The sequence below is a fragment of the Sinocyclocheilus anshuiensis genome, unplaced genomic scaffold (assembly GCF_001515605.1).
Source record: "Sinocyclocheilus anshuiensis isolate Anshui unplaced genomic scaffold, SAMN03320099.WGS_v1.1 scaffold968, whole genome shotgun sequence".
Classification (NCBI taxonomy): domain Eukaryota; kingdom Metazoa; phylum Chordata; class Actinopteri; order Cypriniformes; family Cyprinidae; genus Sinocyclocheilus; species Sinocyclocheilus anshuiensis.
Window position 1 is genome coordinate 374,745 of NW_015549636.1, and position 20,812 is coordinate 395,556.

A 20,812-nucleotide genomic window follows, 5' to 3' on the forward strand; every position below is an offset into this window, starting at 1 on the left:
ATAGAATTAATAAAATGAAATGCTAACAATTAACCATTCAAAATGTGTAAAATATCATGAAAAATGAAAGTAAAATTCAAACAAAAATATTGGTTTCATTGGACAAAAAAACAACAACAACAACAACAATATGCTAATGAATACTATGTTATGCGTGCTAGGCCAGTAGTTGGCGATCAAGAAACACCCTGCAAAAACATTATATGCATGCACATGACGTCAACTTTTTCACAAATTCACGTTTTTGTTGATTACATGGAGATGATAAAGGCACTGTGTTCAAAAGCTTGTGCTTTCAAGCCCCCAAAACAGAGTTATTGACGACACCTGATGTTAACAAACAGAATCACTGAAGGAGAAAAATTTAGACAAAAATAGGTTACCATTATGGTGGTCAGTGTTGGCTTTAGTTGGACTCTTGACCCTTCAATTTTTTTTGTACTTTTTTTTTTTGTAGTTGAGTTATAGCAGCTAGATAAGCCAACAGAAAATGAGATCAGGTGGTGTTGCTTATATTTTGGCATCATCTGCAAGGACAACCTCTTCCAACGACCCAGGAGCGGTCTGGCAATGACATGTGAGTTTTCCAGCATGATGGAGCACCATGCTGCAAGGCAAGAGTGATAATGAAGTGGCTCAGATATCATTTCAGGTAAATTTTGAATTTGTGACCAGGCAACTCTCTGAATCTTAATCCCATAGAGAACCTGTGGTCAATCCTCAAAAGGCAAGTGGACAAGCAGATAAGATTGTGTAATAAAACATACACTGATTGGCTTCATCACTCTTTCTCCTCTCCACCAATAAACTGGTGTGTGGTGGGCGTTCTGGCGCACTATGGCTGCCGTCGCATCATCCAGGTGAATGCTGCACACTGGTGGTGATTGAGGAGATTCCCCCGCTTTCATGTAAAGCGCTTTGAGTACCCAGAAAAGCGCTATATAAATGTAACAAATTATTATTATTACAAATAACAAATTATAAGGCAAGAAAGAACTGCCATCAGTCAAGATTTGTCCCAGAAGCTGATATCCAGCATGCCAGAGCGAATAGCAAAGGTTATGAAGACGAAGGTGAAACACTGTAGATACTGACTCTTTTTGCATATATTGATTTTATTATTTTTTTTTTGCCAAGTAAAGCATTGATGCTTATCACTCTTTTCCAGTGTACCATACAAACATGATAAATAATCTACAAATCCTGAAACAGCAAACTTTGTGAATCACAAAATTTCTGTCATTGCCAATACTTTAGGCCACGGCCATACATATAGATTATACTGGCGCACTTTAGTGGAAGATTTAAATAATGCAATTGTGTCATTTGTCCTTATTTCTGTTTCTGTTTATATAGAGAACATGAAACATGTATGAGCTCCCAGTATCAGACACTGTATCCTCCACTAGGTGGCGCTCTTTCAGTGTGATTAATGTGATATTCAGTCAGTGGTGATGGTGGGAGGAGCCAGTAAAGCTGCTCATTACTGATAAAGAGCTGAATAAAGAGGAAGTAACTAAAGCAGACAGATGTAGAGACAGAGAGATTCACACAGAGATCATTCAGCATAAAGAAGACTGAACTCGTCACGATGAAGATCCTCCTCATCTTCTTCACTTTCTACCTGATCTCAGGTCAGAGCTTTTCTCTTTCATCACTGCAGTAATGATGCTGTTTTCTGTTCATCAGCTTTCTGATCACAGTATTGTAGGGTCCACCCATCGGCTCAACCACAGAATCCAGCTGCGTATAATGTGTGTAGATATTTTACTTACACTTCCATAGAGTTTACCTAATTTATTAGGATTTAGTTTCAATTTGATTCTAGCTCTGTGTTTAACCTGACTCCAATTTTAAGTGACCATTACATTTAGACTGTTTCTAATTAGTAACAAATCACAAATATTGGTTATATATTAATTTAGATATTTGTTTAATTTGAATATCACATATTTGCAGTTATTTGTTCATTAGAGACCCAATGTCGCACAGAGTTTCATGCGGCCGGGGTCGTGGATCTCACGGTCACAAACTCACCAGTATGATCTCAGTCAGAGGCTGCAAGGTTAACCTATATCATAAAGTCGTCCGCCAACTGCATGCTTGCTTAGAGCAAAAAGTGTAGTTTGTTAGGTCACTTCAATACAACTTGCTAAGTCAGTGATAGACATAAATCAAAAGGTCTCCAAAGACGAGCCTACTGCTTCATTCATCAACGAGCCTTTAGTTTGTTCTCAGCTAACATCAGCCTCCACATGATCTGCTAGTCAGAAAAGTTCAGAGTAAATAAAATATAACATTTAATTTGACAGGTAAGAATGTATCATATCAATTACATACTTAAACAGCGAGAATCCAGTTCAGAAATGATAAATGTGACTCTGGAGCACAAAACCAGTCTTAAGTTGCTTAAGTTGGTATGTTTGTAGCAATTACCAAAAATACATTGTATGGGTCAAAATGACCGATTTTTCTTTTATGACAAAAATCATTAGAATATTAAGTAAAGATCATGTTCCATGAAGATATTTCGTAAATGTCCTACCATAAATATATCAAAACTTAATTTTTGATTAGTAATATGCATTGCTAAGGACTTCATTTGGACAACTTTAAAGGTAATTTTCTCAATATTTACATTTTTTTGCACCCTCAGATTCTAGATTTTCTGTATCTCGGCCAAATATTGTCCTATCCTAACAAACCACACATCAATGGAAAGCTTATTTATTCGGCTTTCATATGATGCATAAACCTTTATTTCAAAAAATCGACACTTAAGACTGGTTTTGTGGTCCAGGGTCACAAATACATAACATGAATTGCTCAAAGGTGACTCTAAGCGTGAGATATGCATACTTGACCACAGAGAGACACGCAGCAGCCTGTGAGTGTTCTGGGTGCAGCGCTCCAGAGAGAAAGTTTTTTTTTTTTTTTCTCTGGTTATAGAATCCCAATGACTCTTTTGCCACTTTCCCTTAAATATCCATACCAGAGCAAAGAAATCGAAGTTCTAAAACAGAAGAAGACGTTTTGGTTCGTCAGAATCCCATGACCCAAGGGTCACACCCAGCCAGTGATACCAAACAAGAAAGTCAAAAAAAACAATAGATTCACAAGATACATACAGTGTAGTTGTCTACACTGGATGCGGCACGACAAATTCCCCTCTGTAAACTGATGCTTCGTTCTATTTATGACGAACTGACACAAAGTTCAAATGATTTGCAATGGCTGCTTTGTCGAGTCCAGTGTAGACACACAGTGTTAGTGAACTTTCAGTGAATTGAGCCTTGTGGAGGAGAAGAGGGAAAGGGGGTTCAGGATGGGTGAGCAGCTTCCAATTCTGTGAAAGTTCCTGAGTCCGTTTTTGTCTGAAAATCAAGCCAATCTTTCAGCATCAATCTGATTGACAGGTGCAGTGAAAGACATTGATGTGACTGGATATTCTGGAAGAAGCATTCTTGTTGATTCACATGAGTCTTGGTTCAATTCTTCTGCTAAACACATGAGTAAGTTACCTGGGTGGAGAATAATTATGTTTGATAAGAGACATGAAAAATGGATTAATGAAGGACGATTCACATTGTTTAAAAACAATGAAGACAAACTTATGATCTACATCAGAGATTTAAATCAACATGATGCTGGAAGATACCAGATTAGCGTTGAAGGCAAATGGTCCATCGATATGACTTTGAAAGTGGAAGAAGGTCAGTTATTTTAAGATCAGATTTTTAAGATCAAAAGTGTAGTAAAACAACTGATCATTTCAAAACTTTTAATGTTTGTGAAATCTATTTCTTTCATTTTGTGAATTACAGAAATATGTTGTAAAATGTCGAAGAGAGTAATGGTGAAGATTGGAGAAACTGCCACCTTCAGCTGTGAATATTCGTACAGTCATATTAATAACTACAAAATCATATTCAAAGAAGGAAGAGACACCATTGACACGATCTACAGCAGAAGGAATAAAACAGAAAGATTCAGTGTTTCAGATGACAAACATAAAAACATCTTCAGTGTGAGAACCACTGCTGTGACAGCAGATGATGGAGGAGTTTATTTGTGTGGAGTTTGGATCAACAGACACTCGTACAGTTACTCCATTATTACTACAGTTTACCTGCACATTATGGGTGAGTAACACAAATTATCAATGTCTTCTAGAAAATACATGTTTGCTTCTTCAGTATTTCCTAGATGTCACATTCGATTAATGTGATTCAATAAGATATTTTCTGATAAACAGATGTAGTGGGCGTGTCTAGAGTGAGCGGCTACTCAGGAGGTCGTCTGATGATCAAGTGTGAACATCTTCAATACAAAACCAAACCAAAATACATCTGTAAAGAATCAGACGGATGTTCAGAGAGGAAGAATCCAGGAGTTTGGGGGTCCAAACTTTTCCACAAAATCGGTGCCTTTTCCACTTGGAAAAATAGAAAAATAAAATACGTTTAATCAACATTTTTTGAATATCCATGAAATGAAGACACCTTAAAATGACAAGAATTTGTATTCTGCCATCTCAGGCTATGTAAATTTATTATTTTATGACTATTTTTCAACCTCATGTTTTGGTATTTTTGTCAACCCTGTTACCGACACAAGCGTTACTAGATACTGTAGTTTAATTAGAACTCATATGCCACTGAATGATATAGGCATTACCTCAATAATATATAGAGGGTGACCTTTAAAAGATAGTCTTTAAAGACAGGGTCAAACCTAATCAATGCCATCCCTGTTACCCACATGTCAAAACCTGTACTCTAAAAAGTAACAGGTTGACAGTAACAGGTTTGATGATTTCAAACAAATTGGCTAATTACTAGCTAATAGTCAAGTTCACAAAAGCACATGTTGTACACTTTGAAAGGATTTTTACTTGTAAATATTGATTATATTAAATGTAAGAAATATTTGTTTAAATTTACATCTTAAAAATGGTAACAGGATTGCAGAAGCATGTTTACTCTGCTGTAAAAGTACATTTCAAGTGTCAGTACTTTATCAGAGTGTTTTTCTTTAGAAAACTTTACTTCACAACATTCCAAAGCAAAATATTGTACTTTTTACTGGACTATGTTTCATATTAAATGTAATTTAATACTTAATTACAGTAGAAATATATTACTTTCTTACATTTACTCAAGTAAAAATAATTCAAAGATTTACTTGAGTACAAGAAAGTACTACATTATTAATGTTCTTAAGTATTAAAGGTAAAACAAACAACAACTTTCATTTATGAAATGAAGTGCAGTAAAAAGTATGACATTATGCTTTGGAATGTAGTGAAGTAAAGTTTTCCAAAGAAACACACTGATAAACTACAGATACTTTTTAAATTGACTTGAGTAAATTAAAAATACTTCACTGTTGTCCGCCTCTGCAGGATTGACATTGCATGATAGCCCCCCTCAGTCAAGCCTCATAAATCATCAAAAATAGAACATCATAGAGGAGCAAACATGCTTGTGTTTAAGTGCAGGAATCCTGGTTGAGAGATGATGTGACCTCCTAGAAATTATGTCACTTGAATGTAAATTATTTTATAAAACAAGGGTTTTTTGATGAGGGTAACAGTTCCAAAGCAAAATATTGTACTTTTTACTGGACTACGTTTCATATTAAATGTAATTTAATACTTAATTACAGTAGAAATATATTACTTTCTTACATTTACTCAAGTAAAAATAATTCAAAGATTTACTTGAGTACAAGAAAGTACTACATTATTAATGTTCTTAAGTATTAAAGGTAAAACAAACAACAACTTTCATTTATGAAATGAAGTGCAGTAAAAAGTATGACATTATGCTTTGGAATGTAGTGAAGTAAAGTTTTCCAAAGAAACACACTGATAAACTACAGATACTTTTTAAATTGACTTGAGTAAATTAAAAATACTTCACTGTTGTCCGCCTCTGCAGGATTGACATTGCATGATAGCCCCCCTCAGTCAAGCCTCATAAATCATCAAAAATAGAACATCATAGAGGAGCAAACATGCTTGTGTTTAAGTGCAGGAATCCTGGTTGAGAGATGATGTGACCTCCTAGAAATTATGTCACTTGAATGTAAATTATTTTATAAAACAAGGGTTTTTTGATGAGGGTAACAGGGCTGACATGAAATCAGGGGACACCAATAAAATTATTTATGTTTTATAGAAAAAATGCATACTTATGCCAAAAATTCTGCTTAACAATGAGACGATATTTATTTAGAACAATATGCAAATGTGATTTTTATACCTTTTGCCTTCATTTTGCAAATTAAAAGTCCTGCTGAAAAAGAAAAAATTTTTATGTAATATTGATGAAACCATGCATAGCATTGTTATGTTTTTCAATTACACATTTATTTGTTATTATATTAAATCTATGTTTGATTATTTCTTAGAGACACCAAAGGAACACATTTCATGGAATAACACTTTGAATAAATGGATGGAGAATGGAGATGTTTCTTTATATGACGACACCAGAGCAGGAGTCTTGATGGTGTTTTTTAGAGAGCTGAAAGCTGCAGATGCAGGAACATACAGGTGTGGAGTGAAAGTATCTCAGTATACTGAGAGCTTCACTCAACTACAGCTGAGCGTCAAACACGGTGAGGAAACTCAAATAATTTATCTTGTGTATATAAAGTATTTTTTCTTGTCTGTATGTTAACTTGTCTTGGTTTGTAGATGCAAAATATCCAATGGATGTGACTAAAACTGCTCATCTTGGTGAAGTCAACATCACCTGTCAGATCCCAGAGAAAAATACAGTTCATTTCTGCAAAGAGGAAGATAATCACATCTGCCAGAACATCGGCTCATCTGAAGTGACACAAATGAGTGGTTCATCTGAGAGAAATGAAGAGAGAGTTGTTACAGTGAGCATCAGTAATGTGAGCGTGAGAGATGCTGGAGTTTACTGGTGCGGAGCAGAAACCAGAGACACATATCTGACTTTCATCTCCCTGACCACTAAAATTCAGCTCAACCTCATCAGTGAGTCCATTCAGATGATTTCACTGTAGTAAATACAGTCTGTTCAGAATCATGTGTGTTAAATGTCTGTTTGTTTTCAGTGGCACCAGTAGTGAGACGTGAAGGAGAATCTGCTGAGATCTTCTGCCCTTATGATTCAATCTATAAATCAAAGCCAAAGTCTCTCTGTAAGGGGAAGTGCTCCACTAGAGACAGAAATCCTCTCAGTGAGACTGTGAGAGAAGAGAAAGAGACCAAGACTGACAGATTGACTCTGAAAGATGACGTCACTGCAAGTGTCTTCACTGGGAGCATCACTGCACTGACAGCAGAGGATGCTGGGAAATACTGGTGTGCAGTGACATTAGAAACAGAGCTCAGTTATCTTCACACTCATCTGATCGTCATCATGAACGAGGGTGAGGAAGGTTTATTCATCTGAATATGTCAAACTCCGGCTGTGAATTGATCTTCTGGGGTATACTGGTGTGGAGCTCACGTCACCACTAAAGTCACCCTCAGTGTTAAAAAGGGTAAGATAGTTTATCATTTATCCATTGTTTTTGGTTCAGATTTAAATATTCAGAAATCAGCTCATGAACAATCACTCAAGCATTGTGGTAGCACGTGGAATGTGTTTATTCTGATGCTATTTCAGCAACAGTGTATCAAAATGATGAGATAAAAAGACAGTGTACCATGAAATAGTGGTAAGAAAATGATTAAGTTTGTATTAAGTTGTCCTCACAGAACACACACATGCAGTGCACCCAGTGTTTACTGCTTTATGAACAATTTACTCTTAATAAGCTCATCAGTTATTTTAATGAATTGTTCAAAAAAGGTTTTTAAACTCACAAACTCAAAACTCAATCAGAGCTTTTACTGGATCAATATCTGACAACTTTCTAACCTGCAAGATATCAGTGGCCTAACGTGTTCTCTCTGGGTTAAAATTATGAACCTTCTGCTACACACCAAGCAGACGAATGAGTGTAGTCTACTATATGATCATGTTTAATACAGGCCTGTTTAAACAGGACGAGATTTCCCTGAGATTAGGCAAATTCAACGTTCACAAAAGACAACTAATTCTGTGTGAATCAAAACATTTGTATTTTGTTTTCTCTGAAAACTATGGAGCAAAATACTGATGTTAAGCTAACTCAAAGTGTCCTCTGATATAATCCTGTGCAGATATTATGTCTGTGATTGCAGTAGATTGAAGCAGAATTAATGAATATAACAGTTGAGATCTTTAAACTTTTTTTTTATTCTGACACTGGCCCTGTGTCTCTTCTTTATTGTCGCTGCTTATCTTGTGAAACTCTAAATATGGCCATAGACACAGTTTCCTCTGTAGCGAGAGAGGTGAGAAAACAAGACGTGTCCAAACTCACAGTATAGATTTAGTTGCTTGTGACGGAAAGTGTTTAGTGTTTTCATTTCACGTTAAAACCACAGAGATGAGCTGAAGGTCCAGCGTCTCAGTTTAATTCGGCTGTGAAGAACTATTGGCCTTTATTCAGGAAACCCACGTGAGGCTCAACTGAGAGATGAATGTAGGTTATGTGTAAGTCTGCAGATGAGAGACTAAAACGCTCTCATGTTACTGCAGAATAATTCAGCTTCATGTAACATGAATAAATGAAATGTGAAGCATGACTCGTTCCTTTATGACAAACATTATATTTTATTAACACTGGTTGTGTTTTATTCTCAGATTTCTTCATGATCATCATTATCAGTGTGTGTGTGATTCTGCTGCTGATCAGTGGATTCACTCTGACTGAGTGCAAATTAAGACACAAGAGACGAGGCGCCGCTCACTCACAGTTACCCACAATCCCCTCTGATGGGCTCCTGTACGCTGCTGTCAGTTTCCAGAAGCATGAAGAGTCTCTCAGTGACGCTACAGTCAGATTCAGTAAGAATGAGATTCACTCTGATTACGCATCTGTCAGTCATCGCATGAGACTCAACTAACTATAACAGAGATCACAGATTATCACGTTACCTACATTTTACATTTAATTTGACATGTTTCGCAGTTTATTTTATTAAAAATCTCTTTAAAATCCATAACTTGGTGTTAACAGACGTTTGGTTTGAGTAAGGTAGTTCAGTGAAGACAGAAAATAACCCCCCTGAGTGACACTTCTAGAATATACTGTAAAGTTTCCACTCCAAATACAGAGACACAGTATATTTTTTAAATGCAGCTTTTGACATTAGATTTAATAAAACATTTTCTATAGCATCTGAGCGCAGCGAGACCGTTTGAATGTAAACAAAGTTCGCGGGTAAATCGTCCTATAAATGAACAGACAGATCAACGAGGACAAGATTTCAGTGAGTAATCGTTTACATTTGGATCTGTTCCTCACACAAACCTATTGTATGTCTTTAAAAGACTTGCAATGACACACCACGAAACTTATGGACGATTGATATATTTCTGGAGCTTATCAGCAGTGGTTTAACTAACGGTCGCGCTGAGGCTCCTGAATCTCACAATATCTTAACAAACTCAAACAACATGTGACTAAAATAAATTATGGACTTTACTAATTATACAGTATATGCATCATTATATGAAACACGTGCTAAGATATCAAAATGACTCATTTCAAACAATATATCAGACTAGATTTTTACATATTCAGAATATATGAAACTCTATGAACACTATTATTTTGTGAAATGTATTTAAGGATAGTGCGTTTTAAGGACAGAATAAAGACATAAGGACAATAAAGACACTGCATTTTATGAGACTGTAAACGGAAAATTACAGTATAATCTATTTCATATTTTTATTTTTGTTCTTGTAAGCTGTGCAGACGACCTCTGTTGCATTTCTCTAGTTGTTAGTGTTTGTGATGTCCTGTTCTCCATTGCATTTATTATAGTTTTGCAGCATCTAAACGCACAGCCAGCTGTCTTATTGAAACCTCTGGCTCTCTCTAGTGGCAAATATGAGGTAATGTTACATTTCTATGACTAGCCTAAACATTACATTTCTTGGTTTCATTAATATTAGTTGTATGCACGTGTATTGTGTGGTAGTGGATATAGAACAAATATTTATTTTCTTGTGTTCTGGTTTGATTCATTATAAATGACACTGATTTACTCGCCTCCTGTATGTTCAAAAACAAAACAAAAAATGAATCTGGAGAAATTACACTTTGGTAAAATATTTGATAATTACATGGAGGCATTATTTTAATGCAGATGTCGTTATGCTCAAAGTCAAAGTGAAGGGAAGGAAGCAGATAAACTTATGTTCAACTGTCATCAGTGATGCTGAAGTTTGTCTGAAAGCTGCTGTCCGTGGTGCTGAATCCACAAATCTACCATATTATTAGTGGTTTTTATGCATAAAATATCAAAAATAAATAAATACCCCCCCACACAAATCTAAATCCAATCAGATATGGTCTGTTTCCTTATAAATAGATGTTGATGTTTCTTGCAGCTAATAAAAAAATTTTTTTTTTTTAAAGATTTTTATTTTTTTCCCCCAAGAGTGCCTTGATGTAGACTATGGAGCACGGTGAACTTATATGCACAGCTGTCCTCTAGTGGGAGATTTAAAAAATGCTCACCCTGATCTGAACTCCTTGAGTGTCATTTGCCCTTATATAGAGGACATTTATATCTACTTGGGCCTGTGAGCTCTCGGTATCAGACACTGTATCCTCCACTAGGTTGCGCTCTTTCAGTGTGATTAATGTGATATTCAGTTAGTGGTGATGGTGGGAGGAGCCAGTAAAGCTGCTCATTACTGATAAAGAGCTGAATAAAGAGGAAGTAACTAAAGCAGACAGATGTAGAGACAGAGAGATTCACACAGAGATCATTCAGCATAAAGAAGACTGAACTCAAGTCACGATGAAGATCCTCCTCATCTTCTTCACTTTCTCCCTGATCTCAGGTCAGAGCTTTTCTCTTTCGTCACTGCAGTAATGATGATGTTTTCTGTTCATCAGCTTGCTGATCACAGTATCAATCTGATTGACAGCTGCAGTGAGATGCTTTAGCGTCACTGGATATTCTGGAGGAAGCGTTCTTGTTGATTTTGGGGAGTCTTGGTTCAGTGACTCTATTAAATATATGGCCAAATTACCTGAGTGTAGAAGAATAAAAAATGATAAGAAACATGAACCAACTGAACCAACAGGATCCTGGAAGATACAGGATTGGGGTTTCTGACACGAGGTCTAAATATATGAATTTAATTGTGACAGAGGGTAAGTTTAATTGAGATCTAAATGAGTATAGTTAAATTACTGTTACATTTTAAAGCTTTAATACATACAAATATTTTGTTTCTACATGAACGATAGATTCGTGTTGTGGGTTATCAAAGACAGTAATTGTGAATCGTGGAGATAATGTCATGATCAGCTGCAACTATTCAGAGAAACATAAAAATTATCCCAAAATCATGTTCAAAAAAGAAAAAGCCTCCATGGAGATGATTCACACCACTGAGAGATGGCGAAATAAAAAAAAAAGGTTTTTCTGATGACAGGAAAGAAAACATCTTCAGTGTGATAATCACTGCTGTGACACCAGATGATGGAGGAGTTTATTTGTGTGGCGTTTGAATCAACAGACACTCGTAGTTACTCCATTATTAATACTGTTCATCTACATATTAGTAAGTCTGGAAAAATGCTCAATCAAATATGGAGGAAAAATACATTATGTGTTTGCTAAATATTTAATTACATTAAATATTAATATTAAATATATTAAATATTTGTGTTTGATAGATAAATTGAATGTGTATAAAGTGAGCGGCTACTCAGGAGGTCGTCTGATGATCAAGTGTGAACATCTTCAATACAAAACTAAGCCAAAATACATCTGTAAAGAATCAGACAGATGTTTAGAGAGGAAGAATCCAGAGGCCTCATTTATAAAACGTGCGCACAGATTTGATCGTAGAGTGTGCGTACGCAAAAATCCACGGCAACGTTCATATTTATAAAAACAGTCTTTGACGTGGAAAAGAGATTAGCGCCACGTCAGGGTCTGAGCAGACGTACGCACTTTTGTTTGCCCGAGTGCTGCAGGTTTTTGGAAATATAAGCCATTCTTGCCGCTTGTAAAAGATTTGGACATTGTCAGGTGCTCTTTTATAAGTCAAGGACATTAATTAGACATTATTTAGAGGGCGGAGATCTGAAACTGTTCAGCTGCGCACAATTTCAAGATCATTGGAATTTATAGATTTCACATCTAAAAGAGAGGCGTACGCACGTTTTCTGTGCATACGTTCGTTCTATGAATCAAATGTACGCACTTTGAGAAATTATCGTAAAACCAAATTTAGGATTCTTTCTACGAAGTATTTTATAAATGAGGCCCCAGGAGTTCAGGATCAATGGATGGAGAATGGAGATGTCTCTTTATATGACGACACCAGAGCAAGATGGTGTTTTTTAGAGAGCTGAAAGCAGCAGATTCAGGAACATACAGGTGTGGAGTGAAAGTATCTGACTATACTGAGAGCTTCACTGAACTTCAGCTCAGCGTCAAACACGGTGAGGAGCTGCAAATACTATATCTTGCATGTATGACGTATCTATTATGACTTTTTATGTAAACCTGTCTTGCTTTGTAGATGCAAAATATCCAAACAGCATGACTGAATCTGCTCTGAATCTGCAATTTTGGTGGAGAAGTCGACATCGCCTGTCAGATGCCAGAGGAATATAAAGTTAATTTCTGCAAAGAGGAAGATAATCACATCTGCCAGAACATCAGCTCATCTAAAGTGACACAAATGAGTGGTTCATCTGAGAGAAATGAAGAGAGAGTTGTTACAGTGAACGTCAGTAATGTGAGCGTGAGAGATGCTGGAGTTTACTGGTGTGGAGCAGAAACCAGACACACGCATCTGACTTCTGTTTCTCTCACCAATAAACACCAACTGACTTTAACCAGTATGTACAGGAACCACAAACCATGCAGTTCAATAATAGATGCATGTATTTCACAGTGTATAAATGCTTCTCTATTCTCTCTGACTATACAGGTGATGGCAGAGATCCAATTAACTTATCCTGTTTGATTTCTCTCCAGAGCTTTCCCAATACATTCAATAGCCTCCTGTTGGCATTCCTCTGTGCATTCTCGCATGATCTCGTCAATGGGCTTCGACCTTCGTGATAAGAAATCCGCATCTCGGTTTGCTGTTCCCGGTCTGTATTTTAGTGTGAATCTATAATCCGCCAACTCTGACACCCAGGGGTGTCAGGTTGCCTTAAGCTTCATCGACTTGGTGACATATGTCAGAGGATTATTATCACTATATACCGTAAAGTGAGGCGCATGGAACAGATAATCACGAAAGCGTTCCATTACGGCCCATTTTAGCTCCAGGAATTCAAATTTTCCTGAGTGTAGCTTATAGTTGCGTTCTGCTGCTGTCAATGTCCACGATCCATAAGCTATCTCTCTTAGGACACCTTTCTGATGCTGGTACAGAACTGTGCCAAGGCCCTCTTCTGATGCATCTACATGAAGGATGAACGGTTCCTCCAGGTCTGGGTATGCCATCACCGGTGGATTTGTCAGCTGATCTACGATTCTGTTCACTATCTCCTGATGGATCATTGTCCACTGAATTGGGTGGGACGATGGCAGCTGAACAGACTTTCGGCCAGTCCCCTTTTTCTTTTGGCTTTGCTTCAGTTCAGACTTGGGCTTGGCTAAGAGTTCATAAAGGGGTATAGCCACCCTAGAGAAGTCTGGTATATAAGTCCTGTAATAACTGAGGAAACCCATCAGCTTTTTCACCCCTCGCACAGTGGTTGGAGACTCGTGCTTCAGTTCTTGGACTGCTTCCACCTCTTTGGGATTCATTTTGTATCCCTCAGCGGAGACTACCCAACCGACATAGCAGACTTCACCTTTGAAGAAATCACATTTCTTTGGCCTTAGTTTTATTCCACACTCTCGTTGCCGTTGCCTCACATTCTGGACATACTGTTCAAAGCTGGGGCTAAACACCAAGATATACAAATCATCCAAATACGGGAAAAAGATTTCTCAGATCTCGGAGGTCTCCCAGACATCCCTCCATGTAGGGTTGAAAGAAAGATAACGCTGGGGCATTAGTCAGCCCAAACGGGATCCTCACCCATTCGTACAAACCCCAGGGCATGATGAATGCGGTGCAGGGTCTGCTTTTCTCGCTCATGAAGCCCTGGTGGTAAGCCTTTCCCTGATCCAACACTGTGAACTAGGAGTTACCTCCCAAGTTTTCCAGGATCTCCTGTATCCTCGGAATTGGATGACGGTCAGGCAGCGTCTTCCCGTTTAACAAGCTGTAGTCTATACATAGACGAAGACTCCCATCTCTCTTCCTGATGCATACGACAGGTGAGGAATATGAAGAACAGGACTTCTGGATCCAACCACAGTTGAGTAGATCCTGAATGTGTGTAGATCCTGAATGTGTGTCTTCACTTCTTGGTAGAGATGCCTAGAAATTGCATTGTATGTTTTCTGTACAGGTACATTGTCTTTTAACTGTATGTCCATCTCCAAATCTCTAATGCATCCTGCATCCCAATCATCCTTCGCAAAGACATCACATTCCCCTCTGAGCATCTGCTGTACCTTTTCTCGCTGGTCATCTGGCAAATGTCTCAGATCCACAGGTGGATCCCAGGGCTCAGCTTGTGGCCCATGACAGGGCTGCTGCATGGGTGAGGTGACACTGTTGTCTGACATCCTTGAGCTCTGATCCTCAGTAGGCTTTGTCTGCAGTAGGTAGACAGCATCCACATTGTGCAACCAGCCAAGTGTAGTGCGACTGCCCAGTGTGATATGTTGGCCAGGGTGCTTCACAGTTCGGTTCCAACACTACCGGTGATGCAATTAGCACCCTCTTATTCAGTCAACTGCAATGCACTGCCATCCCTATGTTCTTGGGTATGGTCACTGGCCGCCAGCCTACCCTGACTGTGTGGGGTTGAGCTTCAGGCTTCTGTTTCTTTAAAACAGATATAACAGCCCTTGCAATTTTGCGTCCTACCTCCATTGCTGAGCACAGCCTCTTTACCATGTAACCTGAGCGTGTGCAGTCTCCAGATGGATCATTTGTCATCGCTAATTCTTCAACCACATTGAGCCCGATTATAGGCCGATCAATGTCACTGCTGGCAACCAAGATCGGAACCAGCACAGGTTTGTCACTCATCCCAGCTACCGCATCCTTGCACAAGGTGAATTCAATCTCCATCCACCCTTCATATGGAATATATGTTCCATTTGCATCTGAGAGTTTCAACGCTCCTTCTTCAAGCAACTCCTTCACTGGTCGCACCTCTATGTCTGGCAGGTACTCCTTTTTCTAGTTCGTTTCCACTATTGATACCTCTGAACCCATGTCCCACAGTATTGTAGTGTCAATTCCTCCCAAAGAGGCTCGAACTAGACACATTCTCCCTACCAGCTTGGCTGTCTGTCGCTGCTTGCCAGTGAGTGGAGTATTTACGCTGAACAGATCAGCTTTTTCCATGTCTTCTGTATGATGGAGTCGGATATCAATTTTGTTTGTGCTGATGGAGGCATTTTTTTTCCGACAACCCAAAGCCCAATGTTCGGTGCTACCACACTTATAACAGTGATCACACCTTCCCTCAGCCTTAGACAACTGACACATCTGACACAGTTTACTGTTTGGGGTCTTTGGCTGTGGTCTGTATTTCCTGTCTTGCTGTTCACTCATTCTCATTGGTTGAGGAATGAATGGTGAGATTCTGAATGGCCTCGCATATAGCTTTATTGCCCTGATCAACCTTTTCCATCAGTGTGTCACGTTTGTTATTACTGTCTGGTTTGTGTGCTTGGAGCTCTTTATCCACATCTTCATTTTCCTCACTAATCACGGCAACTCTGATCATTCTTGCTTTTGATGTAGATGACAACTTATTCTTTCTTTCTGTCTCCAGATTGTATGCCATCGTCACTTTCTCCAGAAGAACCTCATCCTTGACTTCCGGATCTTGTAAGTATGGCTTCACATCCGCACGGATGGTGTCATCATGGAGACCAGTGAGTACTGTTTGGAGGAACTCATTTTGTATTAGTTCTGCACTGTACTTCAATCCAGATTTAACTCTTTCTGAAGCGAGGACAATTTGTTGTCTCAGGTCCATAGCTCGCACCACAAACTGTATGGGGGTTTCCTTTGGCTCTTGAACAGCGCGCGTGAGGGAGTGGTACAACTCAGTAGCATCCTTGTCAATATAATGAGTCTTTAGTATCTGTCTGAGGCCTTGTAATGTTAAATCAACCCTGCTTTCAATGTAACTCTTCAGCTTTGTTCCTGGAGCTATGGCTTGAATAACAGCTTCAACTACTTCTCCTTCACCATATCCTTTTTTCAACGCCCTTTGGATTTGTCTTTTCAAACTAGTGTACACCAATGTATCCTTTTGATTTGGTTCTCCAATTTGTCCTATTATTTTAAGGTCTCTTCTGTACAGTGGATGAACAAAGGCTACACTCTGATTTGCAACAGATGCGGCTTCCATAGCGTTGGCAGCAGAAACATTCTCTCTTTGATCATTTAAAGGGGTCATATGATGTGATTTAAATTTTTCCTTTCTCTTTGGAGTGTTACAAGCTCTTGGTGCATAAAGAAGATTTGTAAAGTTGCAAAGACTAAAGTCTCAAATCCAAAGAGATATTCTTTATAAAATCAAGAGTCAACCACGCCTACCTAAAATGGCTCGTTCTAACACGCCCCCACATATCTACCTCACTATGTGGAAATATTAGCATAATGCCGCCCAAATGTGCACGCAAAGAAAGAAGGCGTGGTTTCAGGAACAGCAGTAGTGTTGATGCAGCCATGTCAGGGAGACGCTGTGTTTCAGTGCGAAAGCAAAAGCACTTTATTTGGCCTTCCGGAAAATAATGATCTTTAAAATAGCATCATATGACCCCTTTAAGTTACTGGGTTTCATACTGATTTCGTCCACGGGGTGGCACTGTTGCCCTTTTTGTTGAAGTGGGGCTTCACCATCATCATTTTTCTCTTTTAGTTCATCAATTTGATCATTTAGTTGCAGTAACACAGACAAGCCCTCATCCTCTCGTGACGTTACCTCTTCTCCTTCTAAATACTGAAGAATACGCCTCCTCAGTTTACGTGGTAAATCTCTTTCACTCCTATCCACAGTTAAGCTCAGTGCTGCGCATATATCATTCAACTCCAATGCTGACAGTGTTAACAACTTTTCTTCTATCTCCGCCATGACATTTTCCCACTCAGATGACATCTGCGGTGTTTTAGACATGACAGAAATGTTTTACCTTCACAACATGTGTGTAGCACTGCAGTATTGACAAAGTCAGTATCCCTCGCTAGCCGTCAGCTCTCACTGCGTCACAGCCAGTAACCGGTGTCTCGTCCTGCTTCCTCACTATCAAACTCACGACCGGGCGGAAACACCAAGTTTATGGTGCACTCCTGGACAGACAAGACTGCGTCTTCATTTTTTCACAACTTTATTCTTCCCAGTTCGAAGTTGGAGTCACTATTTACATGCGAGGATTTCACTATACATACACACAATCAACAGTTCACTCTCTTCTTCTCTCTTGCTCTAGGGCGTTCACTGATGATATCACTCTTCGGCTCACCTCTGACCTCTCGGCAGCAAAGACTGTCAACATAATATAACAAAATAAAACTAAGATGTAATTTTGAGATACTCCGCTTATAAAAACTAAAATCCACATCTGGTTCAAAAATGTCAATTGCAACACTCCTAGCGTGCAACAGGTGCATCACTGCACTGACAGCAGAGGATGCTGGGAAATACTGGTGTACAGTGACATTAGAAACAGAGCTCAGTTATCTTCACACTCATCTGATCGTCATCATGAACGAGGGTGAGGAAGGTTTATTCATCTGAATATGTCAAACTCCGGCTGTGAATTGATCTTCTTGTGTCTGTAATCATTTCCAGAGCTGAACTTGACTAAGTATTAAGGAGACGACGTCTCAATCCAGTGCAAACATCAGGATGCAGATCAGAAAAGCTTCTGCAAAGCACATGAAGCCTCCATGTGTGTGAAGGATGGAGTTTCATTGGAGACGATCAGAGATGATCGATTCTCTTTCAGTGATGAAGCATCTGCTGGAGTCTTTACTGTGAACATCACTGATCTGAGAGAAGAGGATTCTGGGATATACTGGTGTGGAGCTCACATCACCTCTAAAAGTGCTATTAAATTTGTTTCATGCTACAAATTAGACATTACTCATATCACAGATTCATGTTAACAGTGTAAATTGAACATCATCACTTTGAATATTTGTGTAGATAGTTATTTCATTGTGTATCTGTGTTTCTCTTTCATTATCACTCTGTGTCTGTGTGTTTTATTCTCAGATTTCTCCATGATCATCATTATCAGTGTGTGTGTGATTCTGCTGCTGATCGGTATATTCACTCTGACTGAGTGCAAATTAAGACACAAGAGACGAGGCGACACACACACACACTTTATTTAGTCTGATCCTCTTTGTGTCCTTCACAGAATTGCCATATTTAAAATTATTTGAGTGTCTCTGAGTATCTCGCTGTCAACAGCAGTAAAGCTTACTCAGTGAGTTTGAGATGCTGCTTTGTTTCTCCAGTTTGACATTTGATGTTGATCTGATTTATGTGATTCTCTCTCAGATCCTGGATCAGCCCAAATTAACAGCAATGATGATTTACCCACACAGTAAAATCCTGAGAGTTAAATTAACACTGCTCTGAGCATGTATGGTCCCACTGAAGCAGTGTTAATGTTAATGAGATAATTATGTGATTAATTAAATGATGATTGAGCATTAGTGATGAACAGCTGCTGTTAACAAGCAGAATCACTGAAGAAAAGAGAAACACAAGAACTACAACTGACTTCAGCCACAGCCTTAGATGAAATCAACTGAAATAAAAGAAGACATTAAATCTCTCAAGATCTGATTAAACATCCCCACAAACAGCATCACCATATTCATGCATTAATAACCAGTTAGACTTTATTTCTGGAGTATCTAAAACAGAAGTTCTTTATTGAGAATTAAGGTTTAGATGTTTTTTTTTTTTCAACTTACCATTTTGGTGAATAGTGTTCGCTTTTATAGAGATATAAATAGAGTTGGCTTTTGACCTTTGACTTTTTTAATATAAGATCCTCTTTGGCTGTTACAACTGTGTTTATAAAGCACATATGTGATGGCAAAGTACTTATGATAAAAATCATGTCATGTGTCTGAGTCTCAGATTGTATTTCATCTAAATCTGTAGTGCTTTTATGGTTTCTATATGACTGCAGTTCTATGTGAGATGACAATGTGAGAGAACTTTATAAACCACTTTTATAAATATAGTTCATAAAGAGGCTTCAAGTCTGGCACTCATAGACATGAAGAATCAGCATGTGAATCTCAGCAATGGAGACAAAATATTCTGATAATTGTGATGTTTTTCGAATGTCACAAAACAAGGCAGTAAAACATCACAACAAAAATAACAGCAAATAGTAAGAATAAAAGCAAATACTAAGACAATGCAGCTGCATAATTTATTCATGTCGCAATGCATGCTGGGAGCCATGGATGAGTTATGATTGGTGCACCCAGAATGCACTGCAACATGAATCTGTCTGATGATCGTCACCATTGTTGAGATTCATATGCTGATTCTTGATGTCTGTGTGTCTAAACACTACAGATGTTCTAAGCTAGTGTTCAATGTGTTTTTAAAGTTCTTCATATTAGTTCTTTGAAATTCAGTTGGGATCAACAACATAAACTGAATTACACATCACCACTGACGACATACTACATGACAACTATGTTATCATAAAAAAAATGGCCAATATAATCTATTAACATTTCCTCTTATTTTTTCTTGCCATAACAAATGCTTTTCATAAAAAAACAATTACAGCAACCAGAGAAAAGCTAATGTTAAAAAGACAAATGTCAAAAGACCAACTAAAGTGCTAACATTAACACTTATCTCCGTAATGGTGACTTCTTTTCAGTAAACATTAACATCTAAACCTCTGTTAATTCTTAATAAGACATTTTTAGACGCATGACAAAAAAAGTCAAACTGGTTAGTAATGCATGAAGCTGGTGATGCTGTAATGGAGACAAAATATTCTGATAATTGTGATGTTTTTCGAATGTCACAAAACAAGGCAGTAAAACATCACAACAAAAATAACAGCAAATAGTAAGAATAAAAGCAAATACTAAGACAATGCAGCTGCATAATTTATTCATGTCGCAATGCATGCTGGGAGCCATGGATGAGTTATGATTGGTGCACCCAGAATGCACTGCAACATGAATCTGTCTGATGATCGTCACCATTGTTGAGATTCATATGCTGATTCTTGATGTCTGTGTGTCTAAACAGTACAGATGTTCTAAGTTAGTGTTCAATGTGTTTTTAAAGTTCTTCATATTAGTTCTTTGAAATTCAGTTGGGATCAATAACATAAACTGAATTACACATCACCACTGACGACATACTACATGACAACTATGTTATCATAAAAAAAATGGCCAATATAATCTATTAACATTTCCTCTTATTTTTTCTTGCCATAACAAATGCTTTTCATAAAAAAACAATTACAGCAACCAGAGAAAAGCTAATGTTAAAAAGACAAATGTCAAAAGACCAACTAAAGTGCTAACATTAACACTTATCTCCGTAATGGTGACTTCTTTTCAGTAAACATTAACATCTAAACCTCTGTTAATTCTTAATAAGA

General features: G+C 38.0%; 1 protein-coding gene and 1 pseudogene across 1 annotated transcript; both read left to right on the forward strand.

Moving 5' to 3' along the window:
- The first annotated feature begins 1,591 nt into the window (after positions 1-1,591).
- On the forward strand, positions 1,592-7,433 carry LOC107659751 (polymeric immunoglobulin receptor-like). The gene is made up of 7 exons (XM_016448783.1): positions 1,592-1,634; positions 3,417-3,713; positions 3,825-4,142; positions 4,256-4,373; positions 6,452-6,624; positions 6,704-7,012; positions 7,093-7,433. Exons 1-7 carry the CDS (start codon positions 1,592-1,594, stop codon positions 7,431-7,433), a joined length of 1,599 nt encoding a protein of 532 aa, XP_016304269.1.
- Positions 7,434-11,396: 3,963 nt separating this feature from the next.
- Positions 11,397-20,465, forward strand: LOC107659752 (polymeric immunoglobulin receptor-like; annotated as a pseudogene).
- Positions 20,466-20,812: the final 347 nt, after the last annotated feature.

Excerpts from the sequence above, each read along its gene's own strand:
- LOC107659751 (XM_016448783.1), top strand. The coding sequence starts at position 1,592 with ATGAAGATCCTCCTCATCTTCTTCACTTTCTACCTGATCTCAG. Across the intron at positions 1,635-3,416 it reads CACTTTCTACCTGATCTCAG|GTGCAGTGAAAGACATTGAT; the intron begins GTCAGAGCTTTT and ends TCTGATTGACAG. Across the intron at positions 4,143-4,255 it reads AGTTTACCTGCACATTATGG|ATGTAGTGGGCGTGTCTAGA; the intron begins GTGAGTAACACA and ends TCTGATAAACAG.